Source organism: Cricetulus griseus, chromosome 4 (genome assembly GCF_003668045.3).
Source record: "Cricetulus griseus strain 17A/GY chromosome 4, alternate assembly CriGri-PICRH-1.0, whole genome shotgun sequence".
Lineage (NCBI taxonomy): Eukaryota > Metazoa > Chordata > Mammalia > Rodentia > Cricetidae > Cricetulus > Cricetulus griseus.
The window spans coordinates 181975559-181998499 of record NC_048597.1 but is presented as its reverse complement, the minus strand read 5'-3'; the positions used below and the strand labels follow the sequence as shown (position 1 = coordinate 181998499).

The 22941-nt window shown below is 39.4% G+C and overlaps 1 protein-coding gene across 7 annotated transcripts in view; it reads left to right on the top strand.

Moving 5' to 3' along the window:
- The window catches only part of Rnf111 (ring finger protein 111), a 73111-nt gene extending 51843 nt beyond the window's left edge, over positions 1 to 21268 (top strand). For 2 of the 7 annotated variants that reach the window (XM_027411232.2, XM_027411233.2), the window contains exons 6-14: positions 1559 to 1878; positions 4958 to 5213; positions 8379 to 8727; positions 10925 to 11077; positions 12638 to 12764; positions 13978 to 14070; positions 15415 to 15510; positions 16890 to 17017; positions 19614 to 21268. In XM_027411232.2, coding sequence (XP_027267033.1) covers positions 1559 to 1878; positions 4958 to 5213; positions 8379 to 8727; positions 10925 to 11077; positions 12638 to 12764; positions 13978 to 14070; positions 15415 to 15510; positions 16890 to 17017; positions 19614 to 19731 — 1640 coding nt within the window. In that variant the 3' untranslated portion in view covers positions 19732 to 21268. The remainder of the gene's footprint in view (positions 1 to 1558; positions 1879 to 4957; positions 5214 to 8378; positions 8728 to 10924; positions 11078 to 12637; positions 12765 to 13977; positions 14071 to 15414; positions 15511 to 16889; positions 17018 to 19613) is intronic. The other 5 variants (XM_027411234.2, XM_027411235.2, XM_027411236.2 and 2 more) reach the window with 5 other exon arrangements.
- The last annotated feature ends 1673 nt before the right edge of the window (positions 21269 to 22941 follow it).

The following is a 22941-nucleotide window of genomic DNA, read 5'->3' as shown; positions in this document are numbered from 1 at the left end:
ACACTCATATCCAAATTACTAAATTGTGCAGGTAATGACCAGGTGCCATGAAGGCTGCTGCCTCCACAAGTGCTGAGTACCTCATAGTAGCTTTCAGTAATAACCCACCTCAGTGTCACGTTGGTCCTCTTTCCCCTCCACGATTTTCTAAAACTCTCTTTTCCTCAGGGCTTTCATCCCCTATGTGCAGGAAATTAAAGAATTAAAATCCTCAGGCATATGCTCCTACAGCACCTGTTGTTAGTCTTTGTAAAAGCCTTTGTGTGTTTATGCCTGCAGTTCTTTCCAAATGCCTGATCGACTACTAACCCACTGTCTATTCAGAATCCTGAGTCTGTGATCTGTCTTTAGCCATAACATTGTGTTCTCTCTGTCTTTGGTATCTTCAGTTTCATTTCCTAGTACATGTACAGGTACTCTGGGTTGTCTATATACTTAATGTGGGTTGTTTCCACTCTGTTTTTCCTTTATTATTAAAATATTTGCTTTTTTATAGTGTGTGTGTTGTGTGTGCGTGTGCAGTGTGGAGGTCATGTGGCAACTTGGAGAAGTCAATTCTCTCTGCAGTATGGGGTCCAGGAATTAAACACAGGACATCAGGCTCAGTGGCAACTGCTTTCACCTACTGTCTGGCCCATTCTTTCTTTAACGTGCTTCTGACTTCTTTCAGAGTGACTAGACATACACTATATTTCTGATGACAATCTTCTTGTCTTCTTCCCAGATCTTTCCTTGGCCTTCCTGTTTTATAATTGCATTGTTTTCACCCATCAACAGGAAGCTGACTTTCACTTTGTGGTTTTTGCACCATTCTCCTTGTTTTAAACTTTATATCTAACTATCCTTGCACATCTCCCCTGGACCATTCGGGAGTCACCTTATCATGTTCAACACAGCTCACTTTTGTAGCCTGTGCATTTGTTTGAATTATGCTTCCCATCTGCTGTTATTTATATGTTCAGCAAATAGTCATTGAGTTGATACTGTGTTGTCAGGTATTTTTTTTCCACTGGCATGAGACAGATCTTCATTTAACATTCTATATGACACGTGTCCCTCCACATAAAGTGGAAGAATTCACATGTTATTTCTGAAATTTTATTGGTAACAAATACTAAGAAAAGATAATCTCTTGTCAGACTTACTCAACATGCTACATGTGAACCCCCTGAAGAATTTATAATTTCAGAAAAGTCATAGTGGAGACACTGCACAACATTAACATTGCATACTGTGTGTGTTAAACGTTTGGCATTATCACATTCACATTTATTTTAAAATTACTTCAATTGATTGTGTGTGTGTGTGTGTGTGTGTATGTATGTATGTATGTATGTATGTGGTGTGTGTTGCAGTTCAGATACACCTTAAGGTAGTCATTTTTCTCCTTTCATCGTGTAGGTCCCAGGCATCTAACTCAGATGGGCAGACTCAATCAACAAGTCTGTTACGAATCTCACTAGCCACTATCACATTAAATTCTTATTTACAGATTAATACAGTACTTATTTTTTCAAAGTGGTATTTGATCATTCTTTCCATTTGTTTCTGTTTCAAGATGACTCGAGAAGAACTGCATCTAGTGCTGTCCCGGAAACGGGCCCTCCTGCAATGCCAAGGCTACCTTCCTGCTGTCCCCAGCACTCACCTTGCGGAGGGACATCACAGAGTCACCATGCATTAGCACATCCACACTCAAGTTGTTTTCAGCAGCATGGCCACCATTTTCAGCATCATCACCACCACCACCATACTCCCCACCCAGCGGTCCCAGTTTCTCCTTCCTTCAGTGATCCTGCTTGTCCTGTGGAAAGACCTCCTCAAGTACAGGCTCCTTGTGGTGCAAATAGCAGCTCTGGTTCCAGCTACCACGACCAGGTGTGTGGTTTTCACAAATAATTTCTTCTCTTCTCTCTTTCCTAACCCCCCCCCATTTTATTTATTTATTTATTTTTGACTTGTTTTGCCTTCAGAAAGAGTGGAAAACCTCAATGTGTTTTAGTGTATGTGGTGCTGTCAAAGTGAATGTGTCTGTAAACTAAACCATATTCTTGAATGCAGAAAGGGCCTAATTTGGTGAACTGTGAATTTTTAAATTCTTGGTTTAGAGAAGGTTTAAATTATTGTAAACAATTAAGGAGGACAATAGTACTAAAAAGTGAACATGGTATTTATTGTAAAGTTCACTTTTGGGGTCATGGGAGGTGGTGAGTAAAGGTACATGTTACCAGTCCTGATCCTAGTTCAGTCCCTGGAACCCATGTAGTGAAAAGAGTGAGCCAATCCTTTTAAGATTTTCTTTGACTTACACGTGTGTGCACTTAAACACACACATGCACGCACACCCATATACCAAATGCAATTAGAAACAAAAACCCAGAAGATGTTACTCCAGGGACGTAATGTAACTGGCTGAACAAAGCAGAGGAGGAGCTGAGGAAGGCTACCTTTCTGTTCTTTCATGACCTTTTATAAAGCACTCAGTTTTGCCTTTCTAATTTTGCTGACTTGGGTTCTGGCCACTTAGAAATAATGGAGAAGTCTTCTCTTTAAAAGATGAAGCTAGGAGCTGGAAAGATGGCTTAGTGGTTAAGGGCACTTGACTGCTCTTCCAGAGGTCCTGAGTTCAATTCCCAGCAACCACATGGTGGTTCACAACCATCTGTAATGGGATCAATTCCTTCTTCTGGTGTGCATGAAGACATTCATAAATACACATTCATAAAATGCATGAATAAAAAAAAAGGTGAAGCTAGCTGCTGCCACGAGGAGGGAATTTGAAGAGTTAGTTTAATATACAACCAAGATTTCAGATGTTTTGCTTCTGGTAACAGTTCAGGGTTGTCTGAAGTCATTGTGCCTCTTGGGAAGGAGGTATTTGGAATGCCCTACCATAAAGGAAAGCTTCCTCTTACTTACAATGGGAGTTGAAAAAAAAAAAAGAGTAGGCTTAACTTAAGTTGTAGGCAATGGTGAGGTAGCTCCACCAGCTTCCCTGTTCATGAGAGAGCTGCTAACAGATGAGTTCATCATGGAATGTTCTGTTGTTGAGTTGATAAAAAATATAGCTGATTAAGAGATAACCCTAGCACTCAGGTAGAGGCAGGCTGAGTTTGAGGCCAGCCTGGTCTACAGAGTGAGTTCCAGGACAGCCAGGGCTATCTCAAAAAAGGAGGGGGGTGGGGTGGAGGCAGGGAGGGAGGAGGGAGAGAGAGATATCTAGGAATAGACACCTTGCTCAAAAAAAAAAAAAAAAGAAAAGAAAAGAAAAGAAACTGATCATTTATATAAACAATGTTTCCTTTTGGTTTTTGGCCAATTCTGTTCACCTTAGAGCAATGGTTCTCATCTTGTGTGTCATGACCCTTGTGCAGGTAAAGGTGTGTGTGTGTGTGTGTAGCATTAGTAGATGACCCTTTTACAGGAAAACACAGGTTTTTATATTATGATGTCTAACAGTAGCAGAATTACACTTATGAAGTAGCAATGAAAATAGTTTTGTGGTTTGGAGTTACCACAACATGAGGGAACTGTATTAAAGGGTTGCAGCATTAGGAGGTGAGAATCACTGTTTCAAAGGAAAGGGTGGCTTAGCTCACAGTTTTCTTATGTGTAACAGACTGCTAATTGGGATGAGTCCCAGGAATCACCTTCTCTAGCTCCCCAGGCTTGAGGTTATAGGTGTTCACTTAGCTTGTCATGTGGTTTCTGGAGAAATCAAACATAAACCTTCATGCTGAGACATCTTTCTAGCCACATGTGACTCTTTGAGATAAAATCTTCAGTGTGTAGGCTAGGTTGGCTTTGCCTGAGGGCTAGAGTGAAAGGTATATTAACCACACCTGGCTTTTACTTTCTTTGGAAAGAAAGCTATAAGTGTACTGAACCTAATTGGTAGTCAATGTGCTTAAATTACTTAACAATCCAAAAAATAAAAAAGAAGGCAATTTTTGCTTTATAATTTGCTCTTAGAATAAGTTCCAAGTGTTTACTTAGGATTTTTGTGGGGTTGGGGCTTTCTTTGTGTACCCTTGGCTATCCTGGAACTGCTTTGTAAACTAGGCTGGCCTTGATCTCAGAGCTCTGCCTGCCTCTGGCTCCCGAGTGCTGGGATTAAAGGCATGTGCCACTAATGCTCAGTGTTTACTTAGGGTTTTAAGTGACTAGCACATAGTTGTATATATTCCAGTAATTTGGTATATGTTTAAAATGCATGATGTTCAACAAAATAGCCTCCGTGTCTATCACAGTCATCATTTCCATGAAAAGAACATGGAGACTCTGAGATACTCATTGTTGACCGTAGTTATCCTACTGTGTACTTTGGACTTTTCAAGTCACATGCTTTGAGGAGAGAAAATGTAAACTTTTCCTAACTCACTGTGTAGATCAGGCTCGGTTCTAACTCACAGAGAGCCTCCTGCCTCTGCCTCCTAAGAGCTAGACTTAAAGCTGTGTGCCACTATGCTCTGCTGTTTGTTTTGGTACTGTTAGAATTTTAGTTGAATGTTATTAAAAAAAAATGTAGAGTTTAGACAGACAGATCATGACTAGAATTCTGTTTTCAGTGCTGTGATAGCATACTGTTTGAGGAGTCCTGAAGTCCTGATCAGAATTTCAGAGGAAAACGTGTCTGCTTTCAAACCCTCTTTTTTCTTCTGGTCTCAGTTGTACATAATGTTAGAGAAATAAATCTTTACATTTTTTCAGATTATTTTATGTGTGTTTATATAACCCTGCTTGTTTCAATGCACCACATTCATGCAGGTTTTCAGGAGGCCAGAAAAGGGCATCAGATCCCCTGGAACTAGATTTCAGGTAGTTGGAGTTACCTACTATGGGTGCTGGGAATTGAACCTAGGTCTTCTGGAAAAGAATCAAATGTTTTTAACTAGTGACAAGAAATGATGTTTTCTTGACACTTGAGAAAGGTAACCTTTAATTGTTCTTTACCCAGCAGGCATTGCCAGTTGATCTGAGCAACAGTGCTCTCAGGACTCATGGAAGTGGGGGTTTCCATGGTGCATCTGCCTTTGACCCCTGCTGTCCTGTCTCCTCTTCCCGAGCTGCAGTCTTTGGCCACCAGGCTGCTGCTGCCCCGACTCAGCCATTAGCAATAGATGGCTATGGTTCAAGCATGGTTGCGCAGCCCCAGCCCCAGCCACCTCCACAGCCTTCTCTCTCATCATGTCGGCATTATATGCCACCTCCTTGTAAGTATGAATTTAATGGGAAAAAAACAAGAGCATTGTAATTCCCCCCATGGAATTAGAGTAGTTCATAAGTTTTATTTGACTTAAGAATGGGATTTTTTTCTCATACAACTATTTGTGAAATTGAGATTTATTGAAAGTGGCACCTTATATTTTTAGGCCAGGAAATTTTGAGGGATTTGGCTTTAGTATTTAGGAATAACTGAAGAAATGTGAAAGTTTTGTAGTATTTCTAGGCACAATAAAGGGAATTTTATTCAAGAATTCTCCGTTTTTATTCAAAGAATTCTGAGAGAGGGCTTTGACAGAATGGCTTGCCATTTGGAAAAACAGTTGTATAGTCATTTGGTGTGGGCAACTACAACAGATCCAGGCATGGTAGCTATAAGGAAATTGGAATCCACTAGATAGCTTAAAATTGATAACTATCCTTGGACTATGTAACATAGTCCTTTGCGTCTTAGCTAATGATTGATTGATTGATTTTTCCAGGCAGGGTTTCTCTGTGTAACAGCTCTGGCCATCCTGGAACTAACTCTGTAGACCAGACTGGTCTCGAAGTCACAGAGATCTACCTGCCTTTACTTCCCAAGTGCTGTGATTAAAAGCGTGTACCACCACCACCTGACAGGTCTTATCTAATTATAAAATGGAAGCTTATCAAACATTTTGATAATAACTTCTGCTACGAGTAAACCTTTGAGGGCTGGAGAGATGGCAAAGAGGATTAGAGCACTGGCTGTTCTTCCAGAGGTCCTGAGTTTAATTCCTACCAACCACATGATGTCTCACAACTGTCTATAATGAGATCTGGTGCCCTCTTCTGGCATGCAAGCACACATGCAGGTAGAACACTGTATACATAATGAATAAATGAATCCTAAAAAACAACAACAAAAACAAACCCTTGGGCCATAGGCATGGATAGATGGCTTAGCAGTTAAGAACACTTGCTGCTCTTGCAGAAGACCCAGGTTCAATTCCCAGTACCCGTGTGGCAGCTCACACCTGTCTGTAACTCTAGTCCTGGGCTTCTGACACCTTCATACAGAGATACATGTAGGCAAAACACCAGTGAACATAAAAGTAAATAGTTAAAAAAACAATAAGCCATTTCATTACATAACGTTCTGCATTTTTATTTGATTTAATAATACATTGGGGTTTTTTGTCACCATGATTAACTCACAAAACTGGAGCTTAGAACTGGGCAGTGGTGTTGTATACCTTTAATCTTAGCACTCCGAGGCAGAGGCAGGTGAATCTCTGTGACTTTGAGGCCAGCTTGGTCTACAAGTAGAGTTTCAGGACAGCTGGAGCTGTTGCACAGAGAAACCCTGTCTTGAAAAATAAAACAAAAACCAAACCCCAAAAAAACCTCAGGAGTATTTGTGGTTTTTTTTCACTTCCTCTCCTGTATTTTATTTTTAAAACCCTTCAGAACATTCCATTATATTGTCAGCCCTCTTGATAAATATTTAAGTTGTTTTGTAGCTGATTGAGTCTTTCTGTAACCAAAAAAATATACTTTCAAGTCAGTATTGTTAAATATCTCTCAAAAAATTTGTACCAGTTTATACTTGTCAGTGGGGGAGCTCTATGAGCGAAGATAGGAATTTGAATTGTATTCCCATGTGAGAGGTGTTTTGGTTACCCTGCTCCAGCCTGCTTTTCCTCTGGGGATTGTATTTGTCATATGTGTATGTTACTACTTTCCCCACTTCCCTTTAAAAGCATTTCTAGTATGCTTAGTTTATGTACAACACATGCGATTCTAGTACCCCCCTTTTCATTTCCTTGGATTTTATTTCATTTTCAGTGTGACAGTCTCTACAAATGCATATTATCAGCCTCTGTTTTGGGGGGTTGAATGTCTTTTTAGGTGTTCATGGTTAGTGCTTCCACAGCTTGAAACTTCTCTATGACAAGTAGAGCTTTTTAGGAAGCAATTTCAAAAGGAATTATTGTAAATTTTATTTTATGTATAATTGATAAGCGTCTATATATTTAAACAGATTTTTCTAACTTGGTAAGAACATCCATAAACTTCCAAAAGAAGATGGATATGGTGGTTCATGCTGGAAAAACCAGTACTTAGAGTTTAGAGGCAGGGTAATTGAGAGGTTAAGGTCAGCCTGGGCTTCAGAGCAAAACTTTGCTTCAAAAAGAACAAAAACTGCTGGATATGGTGGCACATGCCTGTAATCCCAACACTTGCAAGGTTTGAGGGCAGTCTGGGCTACCTAGTGAGACCTTGTGATGAGAAATCAAACCAAAACAATTTTTAAAAGTAACTGAAAAGGAATGGGAATAAAGAGTAGGTGGCCTATATGGCAGCATAGAATGCTTTCTGAAGAGTTAAGTGGACCCATTCTAAAACAGAACTTTTTGACTTTGTAAAACTTGTGAATGTAGTGCTGGAAAGGTAATGTCTCAGCCACTGAACCATCTCTCCAGCCCTTCACATTTACTTAAAAAGTTTAAGGCAGGTGTTGGTGGTGCACATCTTTAATCCTAGCACTCAGGGATCAGAGGCAGGTGGATCTCTGAGTTAGAGGTTAGCCTGGTCTGCAGAGCAAGTTCTAGCACAGCCAGGCCCATGCAAAGAAACCCTGTCTTGAAAAACAAACAAAAAATTTAGGTTGCTGGAGTGGTGGTTAAGAATGTGTACTGTTCCTTTTTTGTTTGTTTGTTTTTTCGAGACAGGGTTTCTCTGTGTAGCTTTGGAGCCTATCCTGGCACTTGCTCTGGAGACCAGGCTGGCCTCAAACTCACAGAGATCCGCCTGCCTCTGCCTCCCGAGTGCTGGGATTAAAGGCATGCGCCACCAATCGAGTGCTGGGATTAAAGGCATGCGCCACCAATGCCTGGTGATTTTTGTTTTTTAACAGGGTCTGTCTTTGTAGCCTGGTCTGGTCTGTAGATGAGGCTAGCCTTGAACTCATTCAGAGATCTGCCTGGTCTGCCTCCTTTGCTGAGATTAAAGGTGTATGCCACACACACACATAGGCCTACCCTGCTCAGCCAGGGCCCATCGCGTTTACCAGTTTTTATTGGGGTGCTTTTCCAGAAATTTTGGTACAGTCTCATAATAGGTTGTTTTAGGTTGTAACACTGTGAATGAAGTATATTTATATGTATTGACAGAAAACACTTTTCTTGCAGATGCATCCTTGACAAGAACGCTGCACCATCAAGCCTCGGGTTGCCCTCACTCTCATGGAACTGCTGCTCCTCAGACTCAGCCTCCCCCTCAAGTGGATTATGTTATTCCTCATCCTGTACATGCTTTCCATTCTCAGATATCTTCACATGCAGCATCTCACCCTGTGGCGCCCCCGCCCCCAACTCATTTAGGCAGTACAGCTGCACCCATCCCACAGCATCTTCCTCCAGCTCACCAGCCAATTTCACACCATATCCCAGCCCCGGCACCTCCTGCCCAGAGACTGCACCCTCATGAAGTGATGCAGAGGATGGAAGTTCAGAGGAGAAGGATGATGCAGCACCCAACGTAGGTTTAAGGAAATTGTGCTTGCTTTCCTTCATGTTCCATTGGTCTTTTATATATGAAATTGGTCTTTTATATATGAAATCTTTCATGTTTTGAAACAAGGTTTCACTGTACAGACCAGATTGTCCTTTAATTCATAAACCACCTTCCTCAGCCACACAGTGCTAAGGTAACAGATGTACACCTTTACACCTAGTAGGGGTTGTGGACACAGGAAAACAAAGCAGTGCAATTGTAAATCCTTAGTGTAGTAGGACATTACCTTTTTGTTGTTTTGATGATGGGCATTGAATCCATGGCACCTTGCACCTGTTAGAGAAGTGTTCTATTACTGGCTGAGCTTTATCTCCAGCTGGAGAGTTATCAACCATTAAATAACTTTATTGTGTCCTACTCTGCATTGTAGCTGTTGACAGTGTGTCTTCAAGCAAATAACTGTTTCTCCGTAATGATTGATACCAACATTGATCCTGAAGAACAAGATTGAAAGATGTCCAATATCTAATTTGATTTATCATGTTATTTACAAGAGGAAAGAATAGCAATAGAAGTTTCTAAAACTGGTCAGGCAATGGGGACAGATGCCTTTAATCCCAGCACTTGGGAGCAGAGGCAAGTGGATCTCTATGAGTTCAAGTCCAGCCTGATCTACAGAGCAAGTTCCAGGACAGCTATGGCTACCCAGGGAAACCCTGTTTCAAAAAACCAACAAACAAAAAGTCTTAAAAATTGGCATAGAGGGTAGGGTGCTTCCCTAGCATGCATTGCATAAGGACCAGGCATGGTGTCATTCTTGGGAGGTGAAAAGTAGAAGAGGATCGGAATTCTATTCAAGACCATCTTGGGCCACATGAGACACTCTCTCTCTCTCTCTCTCTCTCTCTCTCTCTCTCTCTCTCTCTCTCTCTCTCTCACACACACACACACACACACACACACACACTTTTTTTTTTTTTTTTTTTTTTTTTTTTTTTGTTATTTTGGAGACAGGGTTTCTCAGTGGCTTTTGAGGCTGTCCTGGAACTAGTCCTTGTAGACCAGGGATTTTAATCACGCCTTTAGGTGTGAGCCACCAACACCCAGTGGAGATCCAGTCTTAACAAAGTCTTATTAACCTTCTAATAGTGTAGTTTCCCCATGTTTATAATAAGACTAAGTAAACTTTTTCTTTTGACAATTCAGGATTTGATATTTTAATCATCTGATTGTCAGTTTCTGTAAATAAAGTTTTATTAGAAGACAGCTTAATTTTTTCATTTACATTGTCTCACATCTTTTGGCATGATAAAGACTTAGCTGGTTAATTTTTTCAGAAATCATATGACTACAGGCTTGATGTTTAATAGTTAGCCTATATAGAAAATGTCTATGGAACCAGCAAGATGTCTCAGTGGGTAAAGATGCTTGCTGCCAAGCCTGACAACTTGAGTTCAATCCCCAAGGCTACATGTGGACATGTGGAATGAGAAAACAGATTCCTGCAAACAGTTCTCGACTTGTCTCCAAGGGGGAAACAAAACAAAAGCCCTCATATTCTTATCTACTGAAATGATTTTTTTTTTTTTTTTTGGATTTTTCAAGACAAGGTTTTCCTGTAGGTTTGGAGACTGTCTGTTTGAAGACCAGGCTGGCCTTGAACTCATAAAGATCTGCCTGCCTCTGCCACCACCGCCCTGCTTTGCATTTTTTTAATGACTGGCAAAATAAAAATTTCCATTATCCTGCTTTGTAAGTTTATGTGAAGTAACTAACTAGTTTGAACATGTCTTTTTCTTTTTAACTTTTTAAAGTTTTGTTTTCATTCTGTTCTCCAAATTAAAATATATCCTACAGAAGTTTCAAGCCACAATTACCTTTTTTGTGGAATTTCTTTTTGTTTTTGAGGCAGGATCTTATTGTGTAGCTTTGGCTGGCCGTCAGCTTACTACATAGAACAGATTTGCCCGAACTTACTCTGGCTCCCAAATGCTGGGATTAAATGCTTCCACCACCATGCCTGGTTTCTGAGATATTAATTGGTGATAGAATAAATGAGCAGTAAGTTTGTGTAGAGAATTTCATGTGCTTTTTTTTATTTAATAGTTTTATAATACATGTTTCTTAGTATGAATTAATTTCATCATGATTATAGTTTTTCATAATATTAACAGGATTTGTTTCTACATTAAGAAATAACCAATTATTCAATTATTTCCAGTGGTCTTTTTGTGTTCTGTGTTTCCAGGCGGGCACATGAACGTCCCCCACCCCATCCACATAGGATGCACCCAAACTATGGCCATGGGCATCATATTCATGTGCCTCAAACCATGTCCTCGCATCCTCGCCAGGCTCCAGAGAGATCTGCCTGGTCAGTACCTTACTTATTTCAAGCAGCTTCTGGGAAAATTGGGGAGAAATCCCTTTTAGTGGAGTACATATGACAAAGAACAACTATGTGGAGAGACAGTTCTGCTGGGAGGAGCTATCTCTGGGCATGAAGCCTGGAAAGAAAGAGCGGTACCCTGAGTTCTGGGGCAAGTGCCACCTGAAGCAGGAAAACAGCTGTTGGTTTTGTTGACTTTTGTGTCAGATAATAATTGCATTGGGCTAGGACATTGTAGAATGATAACTTGGGTTAATTAATATATCCATAGGTCAATATTTATCATTTTTCTGTGATGGTATTTAAAATCTCCCTTTAAGCAGTTTTGATTATTTATTGCTCCCCGCTCAACCATGTGGAAACACTGTAGAAACCCAGAACTTAGTCCTATTGAAGTGAATGTTTGCATCTGTTGACCACAGCCTGTGTTCTCCATGTGCCTCTTTCCTAGCCCCACTCTTCAGTTCACTACAACTTTGACCTTGACAAATTCCATATATAGATAAGAAGTGGAGTTTTGTAGGCAGTTTTCCGTCTAGACTTCGATCTTTTCTATCCCGCCAGCTGCTCCCAAATAACCACACAGATTTAATAGATAGCTTAGTTTGTCTTTTAGCTAACTGCTATAACTTAAATTAACCTATTTCTATTAATCTATGTGCTGCCCGAAGGCTCGTTTTACCTCATCTGTTTACTTCCCATCCTGGTCTCTCCTGTGACTCCAACCTTCTTCCTACTATTCTCTCTGCCCCCAAAATTCTGCCTAGCCATTGAACAGTCAGATTTTTTATTAATAACGAGGGCATCATATCTTCACAGTGTTCAGAAGGATTATTCCACAGTAAGGAGTAGAGTATTTTTCTGTTTTCTTGAGTATCTGCCACTACTGTCAGATTCCTGATGAGACCCTGCTTGCCTATTTTCTTTATCCACCTCCCTGGTCATGGTTATGTTTGCCCCACCTGCAGTATCCATTGAAAAGAGAAATGTAGTTTGTTCTGGAGAAATGAAATGGGTTGCATTACATTTTCTTTTTAATCCACTTGAGTCATTGCAGCAGAGCATAGTGAGAGTAAGCAAGTGGAGCTTGCCACTTCTACTCTTCTAGTGGGGGTTATAGCTCAAGTGTTTAAGTGTAGAATCTCTTTTAATTGTCACTGATACCAAGAACCCAGCAAACACAGGCTTGGGGAGCATGTGTCACATTCAGATGACCCAACAAAGTCAGCTCTACTTGGTGTGCTCCTTGAGGAGAGCCAGGTCTTTGGTTGGAAGGGACCCTACGAACCACTCCATCTGTCTTGCGTTTATGACCAAGTGAAACTGAGTTGGAATGTTTTTCTGCTTGTGCTCACAAAATGAAGCTTTGTGAACATTTATTTCTGAAATATACTTGAAATTATAAGTAAAATTTGGAGAGGGCTAAGTGCCTTAGCTTTGTAAGTTAAACATTACAGGAGTTTTGAATTTCAGCTTTCCATTTCTGTTGGCAATAAAGAGACTGTAAGGAAGACACAAAGTTAAACTGCTCTCCCTCTTTCTTAGGGAACTGGGGATTGAAGCTGGAGTGACTGCAGCTACCTACACACCTGGCGCACTGCACCCTCACTTGGCCCATTATCATGCCCCCCCTCGACTTCATCACCTACAGTTAGGAACACTTCCATTAATGGTAAAAATGGAATTTTTAATTCTGATACATTTGCCTTCTAAAAGTAACATTCCTTTTCTGAATTAAATACTGTATTAAAATATTTTGGTATAGTAGACATTTTACTAGAATTTAGGAATAATTCCCCTAATTAGATATTGTACTATTTTCATAGATATTAGATATATTAAAATCTCAGTTTGTAATTTGAATTGTAAAATGTACTCTTGGTATACAAAATGCTGAGAAGCAGACTTTTCTGCACACTAAGGTAAACATGGGGGGCTGGAGAGATGGCTCAGTGGTTAAGAGCACTGACTGTTCTTCCAGAGGTCCTGAGTTCAATTCCCAGCAACTATATGGTGGCTCACAACCACCTTGAATGAGATCTGGTGCCCTCTGCTGGCTTGCAGGCAGAAGACTGTATACATAATAAACAAACAAACAAATAAATAAATAAAATCTTAAAAAGGAAAAAAAAAGATAAACATGATCTGCTGTCTCCAAGAGGCACGTACCTATGAATCCCGATCACTGGATTGGGTCTGGCTTGATACCATCATACTATTGCTGCTTCTGAATGACAGATGCAGATTTTGTTGCTACAGTGTTGAAAAAAAAAAAAAAAAAAAAAACAAAAAAAACCACTACAATGCTAACTATAGACGTGAGAAGAAAAGGGCGTATTCTGTGTTATAGAGGAGGTACTGCACAGAGTCCTCATTGGCCCTTGTCCTAGGCAGGTTTGGACTTTGGGGCACTGCATTTGCAGAGGTTTATACTGGTCAAGAGCTGTGAAACAGCAACAAGCACTAGGAATCCACCTAAAGCTTGTGTTTCCAGATGTACCAGCTGGGACAGCTCAGTGCTCTTCTGGTGGGGTGGGCAGAGTGTATTTTGCTGTTGCCCATGCTGACCTTGAAACTAGAGTTAGCCTCAGACTACCTCAGTTTACTTCAGTAGGACGGTGATTTCTGCCACATCCTATATTCAGAGTTCTGAATTTTGTTACCTCATGAAACAGCTGTTTTCCTTGTTTCTTCCGAACATACTTTCAGAGGTGAGAGCTTGTATTTTAAGGGGAACCTAGTTGTCCCTCTTAATAGAATGTGTAGTTGGAGTCATGTTTGTCTTTTGAGTTGAGTACATGAGGTGACTGGAGGTTGAATATCTTCAGTGTTGGCAGTAAAATACAAATCTTAATGACTTCATCTATCTCTTGTATTAAAAACAGGTTCCTGACATGGCAGGCTATCCTCACATTCGTTACATTTCTTCAGGGCTGGATGGAACATCATTCAGAGGTCCTTTCAGGGGCAATTTTGAGGTATGAAATAAAATAAATGAAGATATTTGCCATGGCATTTTTAGTGCAGAGTTAATTTATTTTGTGTTTATGGTTAAATAAGATGTCTACTGTGGCTGGGAATCAGAAAGCAAATGTCTGATTTTCTGGTATTGCTTCTGGGACTTTCACAAAGATTGATGAACAGTATCTTAAGGTAAAAAATGAGCTGTTTAAAGAAACTGAGTGTGAATATCTACCATAAAAGAATATATTTTTTAGCCAGGCGTTGGTGGTGCACACCTTTAATCCTAGCACTCGGGAGGCAGAAGCAGGCAGATCACTGTGAGTTTGAAGCCAGCCTGATCTATAGAGGGAGTTCCAGGATAGGCTCCAAAGCAATACAGAGAAACCCTGTCTCAAAAAACCAAACCAAACAAAGAATATATTTTTTTATTAAGCAAGGACTTGAGATGCAAAGGCAGGCATAACCCTGTGAGTTTTATGCAAGCCTGGTCTACCTAATGAGTTCCAGTATAGTAAGGTCCTGGATAGTAAGGACCTTGCATAGTAAGGTCCTGTCTTATAAGAACACAAAAAAAGGGGGAACTGAATAGTAGGGTGGTGGTGGCACACACCTTTTAATTCTGGCATGGGGTGGGGGGGCATAGTAGGTGGATCTCCCTGAGTTCAAAGCCAGCCTGGTCCACAGAGCGAGTTCCAGGACAGCCAAAGCTATACAAAGAGATCCTATCTTGAAAAACCAAAAAAGGGGGTGGGGGCTGAAGAGATGGCTTGATATCACTGTCTGTCCTAGAGGACCCAGGTTCAGTTCCCAGTAGCCACATGGTGGATCACAACTGTCTATAACTCTGGTTCTAGAGGATTCAATACCCTCTTCTGGCCTCCACAGACAACAGGTAGGCATGTAGTACAAAAACATATTACAGGCAAAACACCCTATAAAATAAAATAAAAAATTTAAAAACCAAATCAGTCTAAACATCCAATAAAGAACCATTTGGATATGGGAGGAAAATCGTAGTTTTTCTCACTGAGCTTTCTTGTAGAGAAGCAGTTTGGAGAAAGAAAGGAAAGCCAGTTTGTGTGCAGCTGAAGATCTCATTTGTGGTTGGTATAAGTTAGAATTGCTCTTATTTCCTTGATAAAATGGAAGGAATTCAGTTTCTGCACCATGTGCACATCTAGACTTCAGCAATGCCACATGGTCATGTCCTGATTTACAGGATAGTGCTGCAATACCAGCATTCGTAGTATTTATATTACAGGGTTATGGATATCTAAGTTTGTTGCATTTACAGTATTGACAATACTCTGAAAAGAATAGTCATTGTGGTTTTAATACTAGTTATTCTTCACTTTCAGGAACTGATTCATCTGGAAGAAAGACTAGGAAATGTCAATCGTGGAGCATCCCAGGGGACAATTGAAAGATGCACATATCCACATAAATACAAAAAGGTGAGGATTGCTACAATAATGCATAAAATGGAATGTTATAACTCTTGGTTGAGTAAAGGTATAGCAACTGTATTTAAGTGATTCCCATGATAACAATTACCTAAAATATATTCTCTGAAATCTCTTCCCATACTATGGTCTTCCATTTCAGATGGGAAATCATAGATTTCTTATGTGTTCATCAAGATTCTTTAGTGTATTTTATAATACTCACTTTTATAATATTTATACATGTATACTGTTTCCTTCCAGATAGAAAAAGAAACCTAAAAGGTGACAGATAGGAAGCTTTGTGCATCATCTTTTTATTGTTTACTAGCTTTCAGCTCTTTTTTTGGGGGGGGGTCTGGTGAGAAAGTATTGTGTAGCCTAGGCTAGCCTTAACATTTGAGCTTCCTCTGCCTCAGCCTCCAGTGCTGGCATTATAGATGTGGCTGCCATGCTGAGCTTCCATCCTCTTTTTAGTATCTTGTGCAAAATTCTATCATATGGTAATCTACAATTTTTAAGCTATCCTTTTACATGTAATGTAGTGGCCACACCTCTGCTCCCAGCAATAGAGAACCTGAGGCACAGAGATTGCTGTGAGTTTTAGGCATCCTTGGGCTATAAAATAAACCAATAATAAGAAAAACAATGATTTAAAAAAAAAAAAAAAACAAAGGCTGGTGCTGGTGCTGGTACACACCTTTAATCTTAGCACTTGGGAGGCAGAGGCAGGTATATCTTTGTGAATTCCTAAGCCAGCCTGGTCTACAGAATGAGTCCCAGCACAGCTGGAACCCTGCCTTGAAAAACCAATACAACTAAAACACCTAGCAGTTCTTTTTCACCAATGTTTAGTTCATATTTCTGTAGTATTATATGTGGAAATTCCAAAGTAGGTGTAAAGTAAGTTGCTCATAGTTGCTCATAGTGAACAGATAATGCTCAGTGCTGTACAGGAAATAATGAACGTGGAAGTTACTGTTGGTATTTTTCATGTATTCTAAGAGTGTTAGTCAGGCATTACCACTAACTATGTATCTCGTTTAAACTAAATGCTATAATTGGAATTATAAAGATGTTTGGAATAGTCATTTGAGGAATAATTTACTTAACTGTTTCCCAATAGTAATTATTGCTGATTATCATCGTCATGAATTAACAGTAATAGGGGTTAGCCTAGAGAATCTGTTCCATTGTGACTTTGCTTTTCAAATTATTGACTTTCAGGAGTCAATAATTAATTGGTAGTCACTTAATTCATCTGTTAATTCATGACAGTGTTGTATAGGAAATAACTTACATATGAATATGTGGTCTTGTTCTGCTTTTGTTTGTTTTAAATAAACACAGACTTTACTAAGTTGTTCAATAATGTCATCTCTGCTAATAAGGTAACAACTGATTGGTTCTCACAGAGGAAACTGCACTGCAAACAAGATGGGGAAGAAGGGACTGAGGAAGACACAGAGGAAAAATGTACTATCTGTTTGTCTGTTTTAGAGGAAGGTGAAGATGTGAGGTAACTAGATATTTCTTATTTAAAGTCCACTCTTAAATAGACAGGACTGGATTGTGGCTCAGTGCCAGAGTCCTTGTCTAATTGCACAGCCATGGCTTTGTGCCTCCACACCACAGATTGCACAGATAAATGATTGATTCACAAGTAGTTCGATCAGTAGGTTTGAAAAGGGCATTATTTAAAAGTAATTTGGAATCTAAATAAAGATTATTACTTATGTTCCCTGTATGCAAAAGAATAAAAGGGTCAAAGCCATGTACTGTGAACTCTACTAGAGGCTGCATGGGGGAACGTCTTCTGTAAGTATTTCAGGAATGAGAGTTTGAGAGGATTTTGGTGTCTAGAGTACATAGGGTCAAGGTCATCTCTGCATTCTGTTGACCACACTTTTTCCCCCTCTTTTGGGTTTTCTGAGACAGGGTCTTGTTTTATATCCCTGGCTGGCCTTAGACTCACAGAGCTCCATTTGCCTCTGCCTCCCAAGTGCTGGGATTACAGGCATGTGCTCCTATGCCCACATAACCATATTTTTGTGATTTGGCAAATGTTCTCATCCTTACCAAGTATCATATGAAGGCCTTTTTTGTTGTTTTTTGTTTTTTGTATAATTTCTAAGATAATTGTTTGTTACCATCTTGATTTTTTTTGAGGGGGGGATGTTTGGAAATACGATTTCTCTGTAGCTTTGGAGCCTGTCATGGAACTCACTCTGTAGATCAGGCTGGCCTTAAACTCACAGAAATCTGCCTGCCTCTGCCTCCCGAGTGCTAGGCTTAAAGGCTTATGCCTCCAGTTCCCTGTTTAACATCTTGATTTTTTTTTTCTTTTTAAGTAAAAGCAATAAAGTTTAATTAGTTAAAAACGAGTTTGGGGTGGGAGTTAGGGTCAGAGAACTGAACATGTGGGAGCAGTACACCAGATGCTGCCTGTACATACCCCTTTGTGCCTTCAAGCACTGAACAGAGTCCTCTGTACTAGGTCAACTTCTAGCCAGCATTGGTAGTCCAGAGATCCGTAGGGCATGGAGTCTCTATTCATAACCATTTTGATTTTTAAAATAATAATTTAGTATCATATCAGACATAACAGCTATGGGTAGTGATTTTTTTTGTTTCTAAGGATACTGTTATCAAAAATTGTTTGTTTTTCTTTGAGATAGGATTTCTCTATGTAGCCCTGGCCATCCTGAAACCTGTAAATCTCCCCTTGGCTCATCATACCTCTTCAACTAGTGGCTGAGAGAGGAAAAAGATACATATTGTCCATTACACCATGTGATAAGGGGTTTTTTAAAGTCCTTAAAAATGTATTATTACTTTTCTTATATGTATGAGTATTTTGCCTACATATAAGTTTGTGTATCATGTACATACAGATGTTCAAGGAGGCCAGAAGAAGGCATTGGATCCCCTGAAACTGGGTGCTGGGAATCTAATCATGGTCCTCTGGAAGATCAGCCAGGTCTCTTTTAACTATTGAGCCATCTCTGCAGCACCTGTGAATTTTTTTTTTTAACATTCTGTTTCCAGTGAAGGCATGTAGCTATTGTGTCAGTCTCTTTATAATGCTACTGACAGTGTCCATGAAGGAAGAGAGCACTTCTAGGTATTATCTGTGGGAAATATTAGGCTATGGGGCTATGAAAAGCAGCTTTTCATAGTAAGTAGATATATTATTAAGCAGCAACTTTCATCCTACTCTTAAATTTAGGTTTAGTGTTATTTCAGTTTTGATTGGCAACTTGGTGTGATATTCTGAAGTGAACATTTTCCAGGTGTGGTGATTGTCCTATGAAAACAGTATTCCTTACCTCGTGCACGTGCTTCAGCTTAACGTAAAAGATCCTCAGGGTTGAGATAATGTTACATATTACTGCATTCTTTAATTCTACAGCACAGCAATGGCTACAGCAGTCTCCAAAGCTTTTGCAAGACAATATGTGTTTCAAAGAATCTTGACAAGCATCATAATGATTTGATATTTAAAAGTGTTTGCAGCATCATACAACAGGGTATTTTCATCTCCAGTGCCTTGGCTGCTCAAGGAAAAGACAAAAACTAATTGCCAGTGTGATTCTTGATTTGACAGTTCAGAGTTTCATATAGTTTGCCTCCATAGACATGTCAATTATCTATCTTGGTAACTCAGATATTATGTTGTCTAAAGTACCATTTTATAATAAGCAATTCTTCATAGAGAAGATAGGGATGTGTGTGTGCACATTGGAGTACCACAGAGGACAACTTGTAGTGTTGGTCCTCATCTTTAAAACAGAAATCTTGTTTGAAACAGGGTCTCCATTTATGTTCACTGTGGTATGCACCAGGCTAGCTGGCTATTCATCCCATATCCTGGATTACAGATGTGGCATGCTACTGCATGCTGCTTTTTATGTGGATTTTGAGGATCTGAGTTCAGGTTGTCAGGCTTTTAGCAATTACTTTGCCTATGGAGCCATCCTGCCAACCCTAGTCTGTGTTTGTAACAAAATTGCTTAGTTACTTCAAAACACTTTATTTCATTTATTTGCAAATCAATGCCCCATAGAATTGTCATGAAATTAATTTTTGCTGTTTGTTTTCTTCATCAATGATAGGCGCCTCCCGTGTATGCACCTTTTCCACCAAGTGTGTGTTGATCAATGGTTGATCACCAATAAGAAGTGCCCCATATGTAGAGTGGACATCGAGGCCCAGCTGCCAAGTGAAAGTTGACACCATATTTTAGAACTCTTGCTGTCCCTCTCATTCCCATCCTTCCTGGTACTGCAGTCAACCAAAGATGGCATGACTTACCTGCGCAGATCTGGAAGCCTTGAACTCGGAGTGCTGACTCTGCTACATGGTACAGCTACCGCTAGACCTACAACTTATGTACACAGTTGATTTTGATGTATTTATAAAAGCTTTTTGGTTTTTTTTCCTAGATTTGACATTTCTTCCTGTATCATTTTACTGTATTTTTGCATGATTCCTTGTATTGCATTTCTTTGCACATATTATGGGCTTGTGACCCTAAACTTGCAGGCAAGATTAGCTGCTTTAGTAAGTAGTATTTTGTGGTCTTTTTGTTTTTTTTTTTTACATAGTACCTTGAGAATTATGAATTTTTTTTTATCCATTACTAACCTTTAATTTAATCAATCATGTACTTTAGTTTAATGTATAAAGATCCTCTAGAAAATGATAATATTGTGTATTAAGACATTCCTTAATTAAATTAGGACAAAATGGCTGCTGTATATTTACAATATGGAGTTCTGAGTTAAGTACCACCTTTAATATTGGGAACAGAATGCAACCCATGTCAATCAGATGCAGGTGGTACTCACATGACCAGAGTGATCAATAGGAATTTTCTTGGTGTATCCTTTCTTCCAGCACAGTGCAAGATAGAGATGCTATTGATGCCGTATGTTTAGACTGCTGTTCTGACCCTATTTATCTTTCTCTATGCCATTTGGAACTTTATTCCCTAATCCAGTTTTTGCTGCTGTGAAACAGCTTTGATGAACACTAAATATTAATTTGAGTTAGCTGGATTGTATATACTTGCAGATTTAAAAAAAATAGGGAAATTGAAAAAGACATGTAGAATTTTGTTAGGTCTTCTGCTAAGCACGAATAATTAAGATATCTGCTTATTAATTTTATAAAATCATTCAGTCAGGATTTAGGATTCAGTCATTGGCAGGTATCTATGCATTCATAGAACTTCTAAGGGTCCCTCCCAGGTTCACTTTTAAGGGATTTTTTTATAGTTTAAATAAAGTCAGCTGAATCTACATGTCTCTTGTTTTATTTCTCTCTAAACTTGAAAATAATAAATCTGCAGATACTGTGAGGCACAGATTATATTGTCAGGCTACTGTTGGCTATGGTTATAGACACCCACTTCAGACATTACCAAGAGTCGATCACTGATTAAAAATTTTTAATTTCTATAGTTAAGATTTACAACATAATATAGAGTAATAAAAGTTAACATACTAACATTTCTCCTTTGGAGGAAGTTTTAATCCACTTCAGGATGCATATTATCAAGATACTTTCATATACAGGATAGCCTAATTTTATTTGTTTAAATATGCTTAATATGCCCAAGATTGCAAATGCATCCAGTCAGTAATACCACTGTCTGTATGTGGAAGACATGTTCCCATGGATCATATGTGAAGATGTCAATAAGCTTGCATTAAGCCACCTGCTTTGTAAGTGGATTGATTAATAAATAACTTATATTTCTATTGTCTTTGTGTTTCATAATTAGTGTTTATAAAATGGTTTACATTGGCCATTTTGGAGTTCAGATGAGATCCACCTAACTGGTATTTGCATTATCTGGTGCTTGTTTCATTCAGTTTTGCCTTTTATATTAGTCAATGTCACAATAGAGTGATTTCATTGTCAATATGTGTCTACAGAGTATACGTGCTGATGGAGGGTTGATAGAGTTAGAAGTATACTTGTGAGCCAGAGTGTAGCCTGATGTTGAAACATTTCCAAACTCCAGGCATCCTGAGTTCCATGACTGACACTGCAAAAAGAGGACAAAAGAAGTATATTTAAGGACTGGAGAGATGGCTCAGCGGTTAAGAGCATTGGCTGCTCTTCCAGAGGGCCTGAGTTCAGTTCCCAGTAACCACGTGGTGACTCACAACCATCTGTAATGAGATTTGGTGCCCTCTTCTGGCGTGCAGGGATACATGCAGGCAGAACATTGTATATATAATAAATAAATCTTTTTTAAAAAGTATATTTAATTACCAGTCTACATTATAGAAGGTCAGGAAAGAGTGGAACAGTTACCCAGGTCTGCCTCCTCACTGGGGAAAAGCCAAAAAGTGTACTAATGCATATAAGACTGTCATTAGAGAGTCTGTACAAGGTCTGTACAAGGCCATGAGAACATAGAAGTGAAAAAAGAGGAGGGGTGTGTGGAGAGATGACTCAGCAGTTAAGATTGGACACTGTCTTCCAGAGGGCCTTGAGTTCCACACCTTTGGCCTCTGCAGGAACCCATACTTGTGTATATTCCTACATGAACATACATACATACATACATACATACATACATACATATATGCATGCATATTTTATTTGTTTTTTTTGAAGACAGGATTTCTCTGTGAAGCTTGGCTATACTGGAACTTGCTCTGTAGACCAGGCTGGCCCACTGAGTGCTAGGATTAAAGGCATACACCACCACTGCCATACACATTTTTTTCAAAAGTTAAAATGGAGAGAATTTCATGCTGTGGGATCCTCTAGTGTTTTTCAGAACATAATAAAAGCTTAGATTTCTCTCACACACACATTATATGTGGTTTAGCTACATACTTGTTGCCCTGTTTTATAATTGATACTGATTCATTCTTGGTTTTTGTTTGTTTATTTGGAGACAGGGTCTCACTATATAAGCCCTGACTTGGAACTCATGCCGATCAGGCAGGCCTCAAACCCACAGACATGCATCTGCTCTCTGCCTCTATAATGCTGGAATTTTCTACTATACCATACAGAGATAGAAGAACACAGTGATAAAAATAAATCTTAAAAAGATAATATAAATGATTGCTTTAATCCCAAAATGTTTGGTCTTTCAAAGCAAATACAATATCATGAGATGCTGCTAACATTTCTCCTTCATTGTGTCCAAGCAACTAGTCACTAAATGAGCAGAAACAATCCTCTTTGGCATTCACAAGGGCATTAGTTTCCTTTTGACTATGGCCACAGAAGATTCTAGTCCATGTGTCTTTTGCCTCACACTGCACAGCAGCAGTGTGCAGAGGCACTGTTTAATACTATGTCATAGTCAGCTACTGCCAAAGGTGAGAATTGATGTCCTCTGCTGCAAAATTATATTTGGTATGTGGTGGTATGCATGAGTGTATAGAGGTGACCATTGGGCACCCTCTCCAG